Here is an 18,238-nt window from a genome sequence, read left to right as displayed (position 1 = left end):
TCAGCACTGTCCAACCCTGTTTTATTAATGGAGTAAAGTACTCTTCACCGAGTAACGGCAGCAGAATGTCTTTCTGATTTTCTGTGCTTTTAGGCAGTCTGATTTGAAAGTGTTGGTTTGGCACTTCGCTTTCTGTTTTTTCTAGGAATCTCACTGGACTTGCAAGTTAACTGGTATTCAAATGCTGACATTTGTTCTTCAAAAGGCTTAAAGTAACTTCTAAGCTACTGATGAAGGATGCCACAGAAAACCTGCTGAAAATAATTCTGTTAACACTCCAGAAAAACTCATACTGCATTGAAAAGGGAAAAAATCATGTACGCAGAAGTAAAATGTACAGTGAGCTAATTTTTTTTTTTTTTCATTGCACCATGCATAGGGACTTCTGAGTGTGTTTATGAGGCAAGAGAAACAAGGATCAGGATGCACAAGACTGTATGTGATGGTTTTAAAAATAAAATACACAACACCTACATCCTTACTTTATATAACAGTGCTTTAGTGGTAATGGAGAACAGGTAAAAGAGAGAAGAAATGATGACTGATAATCAACTTTTCTTTTTTAAATTTCCTGAGAAAAAATAATATAGAATGTATGGCTGTAAACTATATAGTAAGGAAAAAAAATTAATTGTGGCTAGACAATGGCAACAATAGATCACAAAACTGATTACCTGCTCCTACAGAAAGTAAAGGCCTTTTGCCAGTCTGGAACTGAAATAACAAAATTTAGTGCTTTGTTTTCTTGTCTTTTTTATTTGGGAGGGAAGGAAATTGAGAGGGAAAGGGAGAATGCAAGATAGTGAAAGTACCTTTTGCCTTTATGTCATGTTAATATTGATCCTTGGGGAAATGTCCCATCGTGGCAATATAAGACCAGTCTGCTGTCTTACTGTATCTTTTTGAGTAGCTGAAATTAGGGGTTTTACAAACAAAGGACATATCCCATACAGCCTACCCACTGGTAAGAGAATGACTTTGAACATTCTAATGCTTTATTGCTCTAATTAATATGCAATTAATTATGAAAACATATCAGAACCCCTCCCTACTGCTGCCTCTTTCTCCTCTGTTACAGGAGTTTCTAGCACCTTGCCAACTACCAGAATACTGATAACACCATTCATACTTAATGACCTTTTAATATATTTCTCCTTATAGGATTTCTAGGTGCAACAGATGTTTTCCAGATTGATACTACAATTTGAAATAAAAAAAGTACTAATTGCAAATTTTAGCATCATAGCCAGCAAACACAATATTTTAAGCTAGGAGGGAATCATACCATGCTCCAACCACATCTGTTGTGGCTCCTCCTAGTCAGGGTTTGTGACTCTTTTGTCACAAGTCTCACAAATTTAAAGTCTTAAAGTCCAGATCCTGAATGTATGTGATGGCTCCTAAATATGATTTTACCTTAAAGACCTAGGTGAAAATTGTCAGAGCTTAAAGGTTCCGAAGAATTGCTTAAGGCACTCTCAGCCATCAGGAAGCCTTTCTGAGAAGTTGTAACTGATTTGAAGTGAAGCAGTATTAAATGAATAGTGCAGAAGGCTTATCTGGGTGCAAAGTAGCACTGAGCTATGGGGGAGAAGCGATGCTGTATGGCAAGGAACACATTCTGCTTGAATTAACCATGCTATTTGATGCAGTGCTACTGCAGGTATTTTTCCCCTGGGTTTTCAGATGTAAAGCACAACCACAGAAGGTGGGTTTTGTGGGGTGACCTTAAACTTGTAGATTCAGAGATTGGTTTTGCACAGGGAAGTTGTCACAATAACTGGCTGGAGAGGGAGTTGCTTTGTTTTCTGCTGAAGTTTAAGAGGTTTTGACATGTGTATGTATATCTTTGGTTGGACTACTGACACGTCTACAGGTTCAGGCTGTACATCAAGGTTTGAAAGATTGGAACTGTGGAGAAACTTACTCTTAAGTTCTGTCATTCCTAACTAAGAAGTGCAAGGACCCTTACTAAATCTCCAAAATCCTGGAGATATGCATAAGAAGTGTTTGGTATTAGCTATCTGCTCTCAGATTTTTCAATAATGAGTATTCTTTTACTGTAGTTTAACATACCACTTTGGCGGTGGGAACAGATCTGATAAAGAACAAAGAATCTGATTTCTGCTTTTCTATGATATCCAGAAAATAAACTGTCTTCTATTTACTCCATGTTTTCAGACTGTCATCTTTGACTCTCAGTTTTAGCCTAAGGAACAGTGTGAAAGAGGCGTGAGTTTGGCACACCTATTTTCTGTGTCATACTCTGGTTATTAGGTATTTTCAAATGTTTCCTCAATTTTCATCCCTGTGTCTCTGCAGCTGCCTGCTGGGTTGAACATGCATGTAACTCAATAATGGATATGTATTGAAGGTATTGAGTTTTAATTCAACAAGAGTATTGTCTATTTGTTTCTTTTCTAACGTGTTTACCTGTTCTGTATCGTGATACTATATTTACCTTTGCAGCAAGGATTTGTTTACCAGCGTAAGACAGAATTTTGCCTTTTCACTACTTTCTGTGTTAATCAGCTTTAAGGATTGATAGGCGGTTGCTCTGTGTGGTCTCTGACTTCAAGTTCTGCATGTTTATTTACTTTGAGGAAAGGTAGACTATGAGGAGGTTTTTTTAATGTAATTTTGGATTCTTTGATGCCAAAGTCTCTCAGCATACCTAAACTCAGTGTAGACTAGGCAGGTTTCTTAGTTTACAAATCCTGTTATTGCATCAAACAAGCATACTCAGGTCTTTTGTCTCTGATCGTTATCTTGATCTTTTCTCTTATCAGGGCCTATGCTAGTACCCAAAGTTTCAAAATTAGATTTTCAGCTTTAAATCAGTTGTCTAGATGATTTATGTTTCCAATATCTCTATATTCCCTCACATCCTGTTTTATAGTCACTCTTTAAAAAAAAAAAAAAAAATTGCTCCTGAGCTCTTTTCTATTTTTCTTCGCAGTACTTTTCACAATCTTGGCTTAACTAGAAACTACCAAAAATATCAAATACTTAAGAAGTAGCTGTAGTCAGAAAAATAAATATGCTCTTTGGCTGCATGCAGTAATGAAGTACTTCCTAAACTTTGTTCAGTCATCCTTTATAAGGCCAGATCATTTGAACTCTGATGGGCCTTTCAACTGCTTTGTTTTACTGTGGATGAATTCTCAGCTCACTTTTTACAGCGATGCTTTTCAGTATATTCCTGAGCCAAGAAGTTGGCTCCTTCTCTTAGTGTCTCAATTTGACATTAGAAGGTCTCCAATCTGCTGACTGTTGGATAGTAGGACTTACTACCGAGGGAAGGATCAATTTATTTCATACTTTGTACAGTGGGTATATACAGCAATTATATAAGACCCAATACAGCAGTATTTATCAGTCAACATCATGTAACTACTTCCCAGAGACTAATGCCAAAGCCTTGGAAAAGTTCTCCAAAAAGATATTATAAGCAGAGAGTAAGGTACTGACCTTGGCTCTGCAGACTTGGCTGAAGTCCTTAACTGTGTGAGAGCATTCAAGGTGGGGGACAGAGGAGCCTCTTTGCCTGTAAGACTAATGCGTCGTGGCTTCTCTTCCAGGCCAGCTCATCACGTGTCACTCCTGGCTGTCTTAGGTCGCTCCCCATGCAGCTGCCAATGTCTGGTGAGCTCTGCCTGGACTGCTCTCACCCTGCAATAGGACAGTGCTGAGAGCATAAGGTTTAATATTGGCAAGTTCTGCCCAGAACTCTTCTGTGAGACAAAGTCTTCCCTTTTTTGGAGTCCTTGAAGCTGTAATGCTTTCGAGTACCCACCAGTTCAATCAGGGGTTTATGGTTTGGGGGTTTTTGAATGTCAGGAAGCTCTGCTTCTTATAAGACAGCGTAACGGTTCTAGGGTCACCTGTCTGACGTGGATCTTCTGTGGGAGTTTGCTGTTTTGTACAACAGAGCACTAACTTGTCGTCATCCCTACTGAACGCTTCTGTTGCCATCTCTGACACTCTGAGGAATCTTTCCCTTTGAAAGACAGGTCTCATAAACCCTCTGCAGCAAAATCTAATTTTAATTCTTAAACATCAGTGAGTATTAAGGTGTTATTTATGACAATGAGTGTGGGCAAATGAATAATATTAAATTAATTATACCAGAGGGAGAGAGGTTGAAGTTTTACCTTAGTAAGCTCTGTAGAAATAAAACAAGAGCCAGTTATCAGCCACACATCATTACACCTTGTATCTTTGTAATTACACAGTTACTGCTTATTTGGCTGAAGACCTGGCGTGGCATCTTTGTTACTTCAGTTACTTTAGTCCTGATGCATAATTAACAATTAGAGGTGTAAGTTTAATTCAACTAAATAATAATGTGATTCCATTTGAAATATGCCGGTGTGATATACAGAGTGATTAGACATACAAAACTGGCCTTGTCATCTTTATTAATCTGACCACTATCTATGCTTTACATTTTAATAAGAACAGAAAAAGATTTTATGTCTTTTTAGAGGTATGCTTAGAATGTACCTGCCGTTATGGACTAAACATATTAAGGGTCTTTATGAAATTGTAATTCAGTAAGTTTTATGTGGATGGTTTGAATGTGGTATTTTTCAAAGATAACGTAAAACATAACTGTGCAGGCTACAGCTGTAGAAGGCTTATTTAGCTCAGAAATGTATTAGTGTAGTTATAATGTATATATTACTGCATATAAGGTACTGCTATATATTTGCAGTCATATTATCATCAGGGAATTTTCTATCTTGAGTTATCAGAAAAGGGAATTAGAAAATGTAATGCTAGCCTTAGGGGAGCAAAGTTTTTTCAAAACTCATATCTACTAATATCACCTGTCAATGATTTAATGTGTTTATAGTTTATGCTCACCTTTCTTAGCTTTCGTTTTTATCTGTTATAGTCTGTGTACCTGGTAGAAGGGAAGCCTGCAGCCAATTGCCATTACTTTGTAGCTCCTATCTTTACTCACCAAATTGCTACTTTCTTTTTTATTCCTTTTTTTATTTCTGTAATGTAGTAACTGTTGGCTGTTATAAAGCTGCAATGTCATTAGCAAAGGTTCATTCAAATAAAGTCACTGCTGATATTAGGACTTTAAAATGTTAATGTCTTTGTATTTCTTTGGGATAACATATGTTTTTATATTGATGCTTCAAGAGACACATCTAGATTCTTTCATTTCCAGAAGAGTGGTTGTGACAGCAAGACAGAATATTGGAACAGTCTGTGGGATCATGCCTTTTAGGTAGTGCCTCATTTAAAAATTCTTAGTACATCTCCCTATTAAAAATATGTCCATAGTTTTAGGAAAATGAAAGCAAACAAAATTCTTAAGTGCATACAAGAATGTTAATGTTCTTCACGAGCAATACAAACTGCTGCGATGTTTGTTTGACTCTGGGATCTGCGGTCCTTTTCATATTTTCTTAGTCCTCTGCTCCTTGTATAACCAGACACCACTGGAGCTCAGACTGAAGCTCTGTTACAAAATGCCATGTCATATTTTACTCACACTCAACCTTTCTTGCTTTCTCCAGTTTGCATCTGACATTTTTCACAATCACTGGTGGAAAGTATTCTTCATGTCCGATCTGTGCATATTCATTCATGAAGACTGCCTAACCTCTCCTAACAGACTTTGATAAAGCCCGGTAATGACATCACGGGAGTGTTATTTAGTTATTACACTTAATCTGGTAACAGAATGTAGAGTAAATGTCTAGCAGAATAGTTTCATGCCCTATCTGAAGATAAAAGGTTATCATGTGCTGGGATAACTGTCTTTTCACACAGTCTTTAGTTTCATGGAATAGTTAATTTGGGATTCTTCTGAATCTGACCTCACTGGAACTTTTAGGACACAGCTCTAAACATATTCAATTGCACCTATTTCTAATTGATCTCATTCTAACGTAAACCTGAAGTAATTGCACTGCTTCTAACAAAATTAAGGTCTACTCACAATTGTTTCTATGTAGGAAACTTTTCAAAATTTTAAGTATTTTTCACACTCATAAATGTGTTCTCATTGTCTCCTTAACTCAGTCTAGGTGTTTCTGACCTGTACAGATAGAAGCAGCTGAATTTTGTTTCTTTTTACTTCATACTAAAGAGGATACATTTTTGTTCAAATGTTGGACATGTGCCAGGTATTTTTCAATGTCCATTATTTCACAAACTATTCTACAAAGCAGAATTAAGGTATTATGAAGAGGACTTTTGATGTTGTATTACTTCTAACATTTAATGCTTAGAATTAATAGAACTAGTCATTACTTTATTGGATTTGAACAAATTGATATTGGATTGTATTAAGCAACATGTCCCATATGCACTGGATTATTCATGTGCCTGTTTTTCAAAAAGGTATAAGTCATACTGAGAGCAGATTTGCATTTATTATGCTATGTAACTAGCTCTACTTTTACCAAAGGAAAAAAAAACAACCTAATTTCAGATACTTGAAAACTTTTAGAATTGTGGTGGCGGCGGTGTTATTTAGAATTATTTTTTACGTAAAGGCAGTCTGTATATGGATACTTTGCACTGGCATAACTGTCATCAAAGTGTGATTTTCTTTTAAAAAATTCCTGAAAAAGTTCACCTTGCATGAGCTTTGGTTATGAATACAGTTAGGCTGCTATTTCTATTTATATGGTTCTTTTATATTGTCAGCGTTAGAGATGTACTTGATTATAGAGATAAAATTGAGCTGGTACAGATTTGAGTGCCAGTAAGCCTTAAAATCTTTGAATTATACTCTTCTCAATGGTTGATCTCAGTGTTGGGATGAATTGATATATAATAGGAATAAACAGGAAAAGCAGTACACTTTTTTAAATCCAAACACATTTTTAAAAATAAAGACAAATTTGTGTTTTGTTGTACTTGGTCTGACCACTTCCCATTGTTGTAGTTTTCAGTAGTGGACAGAAGTATTTCTGCATAAATACCTTGAAACAACAAAATCCTGAGTTCATACTTTGTTTCAATTTGCAGGGGTGAGCAAGTAGGAAGAATCTTCCTGTTCCACAAAATACTCTAATCTTATGCTGAAGCATTGAGGAGTCTTTGCTTTTTAGTTTAGCATGTAACCCAAGCATTTTTTTTTACCGTAAGAGATGTGAGTGGCTGCCATGAAATGGCACAAAGTTGGAATGGGAATTGGAAGCCCTGAGGCTTTTATTCTTGGTTGGACTATAAACCTGTTATATGACCTTGAGCAGATCACATTAACCCTGACTTTCCAAAGCATTTGCACTGCTGGACTGGATCTATAGGTTGGTCAGTTGCAATTTCCTGTAAGGTGAGAATGGTACCTTAATAGGGTGTACATAGATCATTAACACAAAGTGCTGTGAAATTCTCCAATGAAAAGCATTACAGGCAGCGGAAAGTATTATTAGAAATTAATAATATTATAAATTAGTAATGATAATCCAGTTAGGTTTACCCTATGATGTACTTTACCCCAAAGCAAGATAAATCATAAGCTGCTTAGAAGGTGGGTTTTTTTACAGTAGAATGCAGCAGTTAAGGGTCTTTAGAACATTTCTGCAATATTAAAATGATTTTTCAGCCAGCATCTGAGCTTCTTCAATCTAGTCTAAGGTTTTAAAAAAGTAAAACGAACAAAAGCCCAAGGTAGTATCTACCTAATTAGTCCTCTCTGCAGCATGAATTTCTTTCTGAACTTCATTTCTGCTTAATAAGTATCATACCTGTTGAGGTTCCTTATGTTACTAAGCAACACCAACACTACCAAATAATGGGGGGGGAAAAACCATAATAAGGCACTATAATTCTGATCATGTATCATGGGGTTAATTTCTTAGGAATACTCTGAGATTCAAGGAGTGTGCAGTACAGCAATGTAAAATATATTGTTTTCATTACAGAAAGCAGTTCATATCTTCTAAAACTGTGCATTTAATTGCATAAAGGCAGAAATGCAACACAAAAATTATTCAAATAACATTCCAATTATATTTGATAAATCATCTTTAAAACCTTTACATTTATATAGCAATTATAACCTAACCACAGGATTTAACATCTTAGAGCTTCATCAAAATCAATCAAATATCTTAGGCTGAAGCTGGAATGTTGTTCTGATGGAATTGCTCCCAAAGGCAATTCTGATCTATTTAGGCACCAGTTTTACAGCACATTCTGATTATTTCTGGTAGTGTTTCCCGGGTAGGGTTTTCTTCTAGCAATGAATCTAAGAAATTTCCACTATATAAAACAACTACGCAATTGTAAACTGGTTAAACTAGTATAATTGTTTTCAAAGATGCTACTAATACATTGGTCCATATAAAATGCAGAATCTCTTCTGTTACTTGGCTTTCTACATGTTTTATAGAGAACTGCTGATTTCAGATGGTAAATTAATTTAGACACTCACATCACATCTGAACCTGATAATATTTTGGAAGACCAATTTTCTTTAGTTCCAAGTATGGATTTCTCATTCAGGTTACAGGCTTCTTTGACAGTATTTGCACCTGATTCTTAGGTACATGAAACCAGATAACTATCATTTAATTAGGGATAAAATAATATTAGTGTTGAGGGTTTTAAAATACATTTTTTTAAATAATTTGAACATTTTTTTATCTGTCATTAGGTCTAGGAAGAGCATACCTCTGTCTATACCACTGCAGAGCCCCCAGTCTCAAACACTTTTGTATCTTATTTTACACTAGTTTTAGTTGATTTCAGAGAATTTCCTTCTTTCTTCTCTCCCTTTCTATTTTTTGTTTAAGCTGTTAACCTAGTTAGTCTCAAGAATACTTCTTCTCAAAAACTCCCAAAATACTTTTCTTTCTGGTTAAATAAATATGCCAAATCTGCCAAAAATAACTGTCAAGAATCAGTTCATAAAACTGTTTCAGGATGGGATACTTCCAGAATTTAAATTAAATAATGAACTATATGTCTCCACCTTGGTATTTGCAAGGCATCCTTTGATTGGCAGATATTCAGGCTGGTCTTGCCTTAGTTTCAAAGTTTGTGTAATCTAATGTATGCAGGTGTATACACGTTATAATGTACTGTGTGTATAGGCACAAAAAAAGATAAATTAAAAACAATTTTAAGGTGTTTACAAAAACAATTCCCCAATCTTCCTGAAAGAATTTTAATTTAAAAATGAAGACAAATAGAATCTAAATTAAAACCCAGTGGATTTCAGAATAGGTTAAAAGAATGATTAACTGCTCCTTGCTCCCTTGCCCCCCGGCTCCCAAATCATTGGCTACTGGCTAGCATTTTCCAAACTTGCCATCCAAAAAAGAAGTCAATCTGAAAAATGTAGCTACAAAGCTACAAATGGTTTTGGTGTAAACATATTTGTTCTTCCATCCTGTAATTGCCACAGAAACACTTATATTCCCTGGTTTTGAGAACTTTCAATAGAATTTCACACAGAAGTTCTTAGTAAAAAAAACTTGTGACCTTTCAAATTAAACTTCCTCTCAGGTTTGTAAAGGAGAGCAGTATTTTCTCCAGTCTCTGATTACAAAGCCAATTTGTACTTGGACTTTTCCAATATTTAATAAGTGTATGCTCACACATTTTACTGGTTGAAACCCTGCTATTTTTGAAGAAGCAGTTGCCCTTTAGGTCTTGCTTGGACATAACAGGGAATGTTCTCCACAGATTTACTCGCTAAAGGTCATAGTTTATTTTTAAATGGCAATTTTAGGGTTAATATTTGCTATCTATCTGTGAGTTTAGAGTGCATTCAGGCTAACAAGAGTCATTCCCTAGATATCCAAAAAGCTGGAGTAGCTTTTAATAAGATTTAGCAAATACATTTAATGAGTCTGCTGCATTGCCTAGACAGTTGTTATCAAAAATGTTATGTTAAATGTTTAAGTCTGTAAAGTAAGCCTCAAAGTAAACAATTTTTAAATAGAAATACTGAGTGCTTCTCAGAGCCATGACAAATGGGAATTGGCTGTGTTTTCTAAGGTCGTTTCTAAGAGGTGAAGTACTGTGACCAATATATTCAGAAAAAGAGAGACACTGGCAGTGGAACCGAAAAAGAAGCTACAGATGTAGTATTTCTGAGACTACTTTACTTTAAAATATGAGCCGCAATTCAAATAGATTCCAAAACCAGTTTTGTTTTTTTTAAATGACTGCTGCTTCACTATATGCAAAACAGCTTGTTTCCACACTCTGCATTGAAAACAAATCAAGTTAAGGATGTAGATGTATCCTACAAATCTTTAAATGTTATAACTGCTCAGAAATGGAATAAAGTCCAAGAATCCTCTCAATGAGGATTTGTCCTGAAAGATTTTTCAGACACAGAAGCAGGCAATATAAGCATAGTGGTTCCAGTGCAGGTGTTGCATTTATCTGATTTTTTTTTTATCACTGCTATCTGTTAGTGATCTGTTTCAAATAATATCCGTGCTCTGTTTTCTGTGTCCAGGTAAATAGAACTTTTTTTTTGTATGATCCATAGCTCACTGGAAACCAAATGGTTGCACCACCATCCAGTGCTATTATTTAGATTAGTATATATACTATTCTAAATTAAGGGAAAGGCACTGACATTCAAAATGCTTTGGAATTACTATTAATATCATACTGGGTATGGTATATATGGCAAGAGAAGTATATGATATATGTAGAAAAGAACTAGGGAAATCAAAGCAAGCAAATAATAGTCAGGAATTTAAAATCTGGTAAACAATTATAATGTTCTGCTTAAAGGAAATAAAAGCTGTTGGAGGGTTAGTAGCCATCATTACTCACCTGTGGTTAAGGAAAAAAAGCACGCAGGTTTTTTCCGGTTCTTCTGAAATAAAGTCAGGGAAAACAAATAACTTTGGTATAAATTTTCTGTTGAGATCACAGATTCAATTTGTGAATTGAATTGTGAGTGCAGTTTCTAACTGGTGATGGGTTTAGGAATACTGACTTGTCTTATTTTATTTTGTAGATGCTTCAGAAACTTGCTGTGTGTTTACCACGGGTTCTGCCAGCCAGCTCGAGAGGGGACTTACCTATTCTTTCATTAGTCGAGCATAACATTATCTTGAACTAATTACTCCTCTCCACATGGCCTTCCTACTAGTGTCAGCTTATCTTCTGCTGACTCATGCTCAGGGTGCTCCTGTTGAGGATGGGGCACTGTTGGAAACACTGAAGTCACAAGTAGGATTATTCAGCAATAAAAGTGAACACTATTCGGCACAGGTGAGACCTCCTGGCACAAGCCGGCAAATACCTCAGACAATCATCATAGGAGTTCGTAAAGGAGGGACAAGGGCTTTACTGGAAATGTTGGATATTCATCCTAATATTGTGGTAGCAGCTACGGAAGTCCACTTCTTTGACTGGGATGAAAATTATGTGAAAGGAATAGACTGGTATAGAAGTCTGATGCCGTTTTCTTATGGAAATCAAATTACAATTGAGAAAACACCAGGCTATTTTACATCACCACAGGCTCCAGGAAGAATTCATGACATGAATAGCTCCATTAAACTGCTGCTTATTCTAAGGGATCCCACTGAGAGAGTTATATCTGACTATACCCAAGTATATTACAACAGAGTAGAAAGTCACAAGCCTGTTCAGCTTTTTGAAGATATTGTTATTAAGAATGGAGCACTTAATACCAAATACAAAGCTATTCAGAGAAGTCTATATGATGTTCATATGGAAAAGTGGCTTAAGCATTTCAGTTTGGATCAGATTCACATAGTGGATGGCAATACTTTAATCAAGGACCCTCTTCCTGAATTACAAAAAGTTGAAAGATTTCTAAATCTTCCTTCCCGAATTATGTCTTCTAATTTTTATTTTAACCAAACCAAGGGATTCTACTGCATTAGAAGCGATGGAAGGGAGAGATGTTTACATGAATCCAAAGGGCGTCCCCATCCTCTTGTTAACAGCACTGTTTTAGAGCAACTGTATTCTTACTTCAGAGAGCACAATGCAAAATTTTACAGAATGGTTAATCATTCCTTTGACTGGCATTAATGCATTTGGAATCAATGTTTCTTAAAAAGGGCCTGAAACAAACTTTTTCAAACGGATCTTTCTAAACTGTAGAGAACAGTATTATGAGAACTTAACATCCTGGTTATATGCTTCGTTGGAATAACACCTCTAACTCATGGAAATGGTACCCTTTATGTTGGGGAAAAACAAGTTTCACATATTTGTATGATTACTGTGAGTCAAATTCTGATCTTCTTTCTCTCATCATGCAAATACATTAACTTCAGCAGACTTATTTCAGATATGTATGTTACAAGATTTGAGCTGTTTTGGAAAAATGACTACTTTGAACAGTGTAGAAAATGTAAATGTTTGAAATGGTATTATTCTAACTGTTCTGTATTTTTTGTTGTTAGTATTTTTTTTATATCACACAATGATAGTGGCATTGATTTCTAGAATTTTTCATACAGTAAGTTAAATTGTATCTTAAAACAGGGGGCATATATAGTGGCTCCAATAAATAATTCATCCGCTGATAATACACTGAAGTACTTAATTAATAATAGAGGGAATCTGTTTCACTTGTGATTTTGAATAGGTGAACTAGAAGCTCCCTATCAGTATATCATTAGTATTAAACCACACTCTTACCATCTTGGGTTTACAAAAAAAAAAAAATCTCCAAAGAATATAATTGTTTGATGAAGCTTAAACTGAGTCTCCTGAATGTAAAGAAATTAAAATATCCCAGGCAACCTCAATTTACACTGTTATTCTGTACACTAAAACCAACAACAACAAAAAAAAACCCTTAATGGAAAAAATAATTTATATCAGCAACTGTACAAATATTTGATTATATAAATTATGTCACTTTGCTCTTGAATGGAAAAGGTATCCGTTAATACTACCATATTAATCATGTTTGCATTCTGTGACTAGTTAACTCTCCCTCTCCTGGCTTTAGTTTACCTATCTCCATTGGTATATTGATTCTTGCTGGGGGAAAAAAAAAATTGCTTGCCCTCCAAAGCATCGAGTATTTTTATTTTGTTATTTCTAATACAGATCTTGGGATGTTCTCAAAGTTAAAACATCTTGTTACACTGTATATCTCAGGCACAGTGTTAAGTATGCTAGGTATGACATACTCAGATTATATATAAAAAACATCCAACTATACAACTGCATTATGCATTTTTTTGTTTTTAATATTTTCTTTGACAGTATTGTTCTTCTTTTTCATGTAAACATTTTGTTATATATCAATACCAAAGAAGAAAATCAACTTGAAATGTTAAATGTGGTGCCAGATAGAACTACAGGTGCAGATGTGCTTGTTTGACATTGTACCTTGCAATCCAGACACTCTGGTGCACCCCCTAGTAGAAGGGTTCACCAGGCACAATCCCTTTAAGCTTCTCAGAACACTGGTGAGCTGCAGCTGTGTGAGCCTGCTCGGAGCATCGCAGCATCAATCTCCGCCTAACCCTGGTGAGGTTCCTGAATCTGTGTCCTTCTCTCTAAGCCACTGCTCAAGCCTACAGGAGTGTATGTCCCTAACATGGGATTCAGTCTTCCATTTCACAGGCTAAAAGGTATGTATTGCAGCGCTAATATTTAGGCTTGTAATACTTCATGTGGGGGCTACTTAGATGTTCGGCAGGTAGCAGTGTTCCACTAAAGGTGGACAGAATCAGACCCAGCCAGATTATGTGGAAATAGCCTTCATCAAATATTCCCTCAATAAATGTAAAATGTTAAAAATAACATAAAAAATCTTATTCTTTATCTCTTCTGCTATTTCTATGTGTATATATGAGAGAAAATTATATTTGTCATTTTATAATTAACTTCTGAAATTATCTTTCTGAAGCCTGATTTTTTTACTACATATCTGATTTCTACAAAGGGACCAAACGGTTATTTATTTCTTCCACCTATCCTGAGATTGTGGCTTCTTCATCATTAATATTGATCATGTGGGGACTACTCAGAAGTACAATGTTGATCTGAATCAGGTGCAGAAATACAGATATATTTCTTTCAAATTAGCCTAAGAACGGGATGTTTATGCTGGTTTTGTATCGTCTCTACCAGGACACCGGATAGGCAAACTGTAATAAATACAGCTGTGTAGTCTTCCAATATCATCTTTGTCATCTGTCAGGTTAAAAGTTAACTGAGAAAAATTCTGAACTCCAAATAAGCAGGGTGATTTTATATTGGACCAACACTTTGCATTTTGTGGGCACAACATTTTTATCTGATAACGGAAGCCCGAAATCCACATTCTCTGTATTGTTTAACCGAGCCTGTTCTCTCTGACCAATGCAGTCTCAATGATGAACAAAACTCATCCCAGTCCACTAATTTCAGAAATACAGTATTAAAGGTAGCAACATACCTGCAGTTCATATCATAGATGGTGGCTTTCTTTCAGCATTGCTTTCTGTTTCTCATACATTCCAAAACTTTCCATATTCTTCTTTTGCTTCTTCTCAATGATGATTCCATTTAATAGTACTGAAAATAAGAATAAGGTTGTGTTGTTGGTTTGGGTTTTTTTGGCAAGAAGTTAATTTGAAAACAATGCGTACTTTAACAAAGGTTTCAGGTAGTTGCCAGTAATTGAAGAGTTCACTGTCTATATGTCACATGCAATTTCATGGGCTTCCTCTGAAGCCTATGAAAAGAAAATAACAAAATAGAAATAGAAAAGAAAGAAAAATCTAATGTCTTTATTTATGCTTTCAGGCATCAAGTCTTTCTCCTTCTTCTCTGAAGTTTACAGCTAATCTTTAAATGAGTTGAATGCAGCAACACCAGTTGGCAGAAGCTGTACACATCTTTGAAAAATGCAGGTCCCTTTGTGGAATTTACATTTCAAGGAATGCTGATCTGTATGGATTAGTGATGCATATATCTACTTGATTTGCTAGCACTCTTCACTCTTGCTCAGCATTTTTGGGAAGGACGGAGTTGATGGGATGAGTTCAATGATCATTTTAGAGTTTACTAATACTGGAAGAAATATATTCTGCATAGTATAATTTGGGAGAAGGGGTGGTTGTTTTGGTTTGGTTTTACATAAATAACAAACCTCATGTGAAGTTTTGTTTTGGTAAATAAATGGTCTACAAAGATGCAACTTAACCTCTCCATAACAGAATTCAATAAATATAGTAGACTAATTTAACATTACAAACTGTTTCCATAAGTTTCTCATTTTGTGGTCTGAAAAATATTATTTCATGCAGTCTTGACCTTCTTCATTCTTACTATCTTCAAAAGATAACCCTCCTTCCCTCATTCTCAGGAGGGGGATCAGATCAACTTAGAAGATCCACTGAGGCATACTTTAGTAATATTGAAATAAAAAGCACTGAATTTTTGGCACTTGGAGTTCAAAACTAGTAAAATTTTTGAAAAAACTCAAGGCTCACGATCTGTTTAAAGACATTATTAACAAGTCAGTTCTCAATTTAAGAAATTACAAATACCTCTTAAGATTTTCCATAATTGATAGCAAAACATAAACTATTCTTCTCCAGATTATTCATTAAAGGACTTTCATTATTTGATACTCGAGGTGTTTGCAGAAATTAATTTCATGTGTTAAGGGTACTTAAAGAGATCATGCAATTGTTTCAAAGGTTTTTTGGAGCATCTGAAACAGATGATAGAGTCATGTGTAAGAGTACAGCAGAATTTATGATGGTTTGAGCAGCTCTTTGATGATGTTTTGCATTCCACAAATATTAAGCTTTAACTTTAAATACTGTTCCTTTCCTTTTTAGTTAAAATGAGTAAGTTATAGCTGCTTTCATCTAATGTCACTGAGAATTAGCAATGTCAAGCAACTGCAGCTCTAACTGGATCAGTTTAGCCTTTGCCACTATAAGCAACGCACTCATACTTAATACATAGATGAGTAATATTACTGGGGTTTTAATATGGGCTACATATATTACTTGTAGTACATAAAGACAAAGTGCTGGGAAGCTTAAGTGCTAGATTTTTGCCTCAAAAAGCACCTAGTACTTCACTAATGGGAAGAAAACAAAGAGGTTCTACTATTGCACTCACCTCCATTCTTTCACCAGGAGGAGCGGTGGATTTTTCCATTGTATCCTTGGTATCCAGCTGCTCAAAGGCCTTGGGCTGGCTTCTGGTCTTTCCTTTCACCACTGAGCCTTGATAGAGCACTTACAGTTCTTCTTAAAGAATATCTGTTAATGTAGAGACATTTTTTGGAATATCCATAGACAATATTGTGGAGAACTTTACAGAGGGCATATACTTCATGCATGTCGTTGTATGATGCTACACAACATCAACTCCTTCAGTATCCTTTTGATACAAAGCCAATAGATAATCCTATAAAATGCATCAAAGAAAGATTAGATTGACTACTGTAGGGAAGCATATCTGCATACAGTTTTCAGTCTTCACGCACATTTCAAGAGCTCATTAATTAAAAATTGGGTTGGTTCCAGCAAGTTTGGCTGCTTATTGCCTTTGTAAATTCAGATGTTTTCATGAGTTGGACAATAATTTTAATATTGTCATAATCCCTATAGTTTCTTGTTTATGTGGTCAAAAACTAAAATAGGAGTTATTACTTTGCTTTGTAGGAGCACAGTTGGGAAGAAAAAAAAAAGACACACACACACACCCCCCTCAATACCTTGATTCTTAGTGAGAGTTGCACAGTAACAATACTCACAATAACATTTCCTTGCAGGGAAACGAACATTTAAATTATTTCAGTAAAAATTATACTCCTATAGATTATTATTTTCTGTACTTCTGGATTTGATACTTCATTTCCTTCAAAAGCCTGAATTTTGTTGTAGAAATGAACAGACACATTGTAATTAAAATCAGTAGTAATTTGCCTATCACATTAATCATTACCAGCAGTTAATGGCCAGATAATTTCCACTTCAATTACTTCACATTTCAATATACTTACTAAATTGTTTTGATATTTTATAACACAAATCTAAAATTTAGAACCAACAGTGGATAAAAAGACTTTGTAATGTCATTCTGTGATTACAGAGGAATTGTCATGTCTTTAAGGTTAATAAACAGTGATATGAGCTTACCACAATTCCTGGAAAAATTTTGGAAGCCAAGATACTAACACAACTGCAAACTATAAATTAATACTTGAAGTTGAATCTGCTACTTAGGGAAAATACAACAGATTAAAACAGACTGACAAAAATCATACTTTCCTGGTGAAATAGATGTCATGTAAAATGTACAGTATCATGCATTAGCTCCATGTAACAAGTACTATGAAGTCTGTTTTCTGATGCAAAATGATTTTATGCTTTTACGTTGTATATTCTTTCAGTTGCATTACAAAAACCTCTCAGTTAAGTGTTTAAAGAAAACCATCTTAATGTAAACTTTTTGCCAGTGGTACAGTTTTTCTCTGAAATGACATTTCTCCGGTTTTGTGTTTTTTCCTCCAAGATAAAAAGGTGGATTGAGTCACACTCCAATAAAAGTAGAGAGTTATCGTGCCAGAATAAAGAATATTACTTCTGTTTATTACAGTCCTTAGTGAAGAACATTTTTATGTAGGGACTGATAATAGTTTAACGATCTCTTTGTATTTTCTCTCTCTTCATTAGAGAATACAACTATGCCATAGTTTTTCTTATTCTGAAGAATGTTACTGTAAACTCTTACATTGCTACTCTAAAGCATTTACTTAGAGATTTAAATCAGGTGGCAGTAATGAAAGGGAAGCACAGTAATTAAGAATCCATTCCCTTTGCCACTCAGACTGGCTAAGATTTTTTTAATTTTTAACTTTTTTTTATGTGAACATTTTGATCCATCATAAATGTTCTATTAGGAATCAACCAACTTGCAATAGGAAAAAATAAGGCAAAGGCAAGTAGAATGCAACAAAACCTGAGCTGAAGGCCCTCTTCTGGTAAACATTTGTTCACGTAATATGGCACAGTTAAAAAAGATTACGATTGGCCTGAGAGGACAATGCACAGGACTAAGTAACATGCTACTCCAGGGATTTATCTAGGTATTCTATGTGCCTGAATTAATTTTTCAATCATTAGGCTAGTAGGGACATACATGAATATACACTTTTGGAACACTGTGTTTCACTTTGTTAGAGAATACTATAATACTTCAGCACAGGTTTAATATATTGTGTCTATCCCTGGGTGAAATGCTGCAGTGCAAATTGGATAGGAAGTAACAACTCTTTAGACAAAGT

General features: G+C 35.2%; 1 protein-coding gene across 7 annotated transcripts in view; it reads left to right on the top strand.

Moving 5' to 3' along the window:
- Nucleotides 1-17,544, top strand: part of LOC130155412 (heparan sulfate glucosamine 3-O-sulfotransferase 1-like) — a 61,383-nt gene extending 43,839 nt beyond the window's left edge. For 2 of the 7 annotated variants that reach the window (XR_008824065.1, XR_008824063.1), the window contains exons 2-3: nucleotides 10,964-13,574; nucleotides 14,734-17,544. Coding sequence is in view for 1 of the 7 variants with exons in the window: in XM_056352607.1 (XP_056208582.1) it covers nucleotides 11,083-12,012 (930 nt within the window). In the remaining 6 variants the exon portion in view is untranslated. Of the gene's footprint in view, nucleotides 1-1,295; nucleotides 5,246-5,266; nucleotides 5,652-6,045; nucleotides 6,150-10,963; nucleotides 14,125-14,733 lie in introns of those variants that run through there. The other 5 variants (XR_008824067.1, XR_008824066.1, XR_008824068.1 and 2 more) reach the window with 5 other exon arrangements.
- The last annotated feature ends 694 nt before the right edge of the window (nucleotides 17,545-18,238 follow it).

The sequence above is a fragment of the Falco biarmicus genome, chromosome 9, assembly GCF_023638135.1.
Source record: "Falco biarmicus isolate bFalBia1 chromosome 9, bFalBia1.pri, whole genome shotgun sequence".
Taxonomy (NCBI): Eukaryota; Metazoa; Chordata; class Aves; order Falconiformes; family Falconidae; genus Falco; species Falco biarmicus.
The sequence above is the reverse complement of the archived record's forward strand: the minus strand, read 5'-3'. Positions and strand labels throughout refer to the sequence as shown.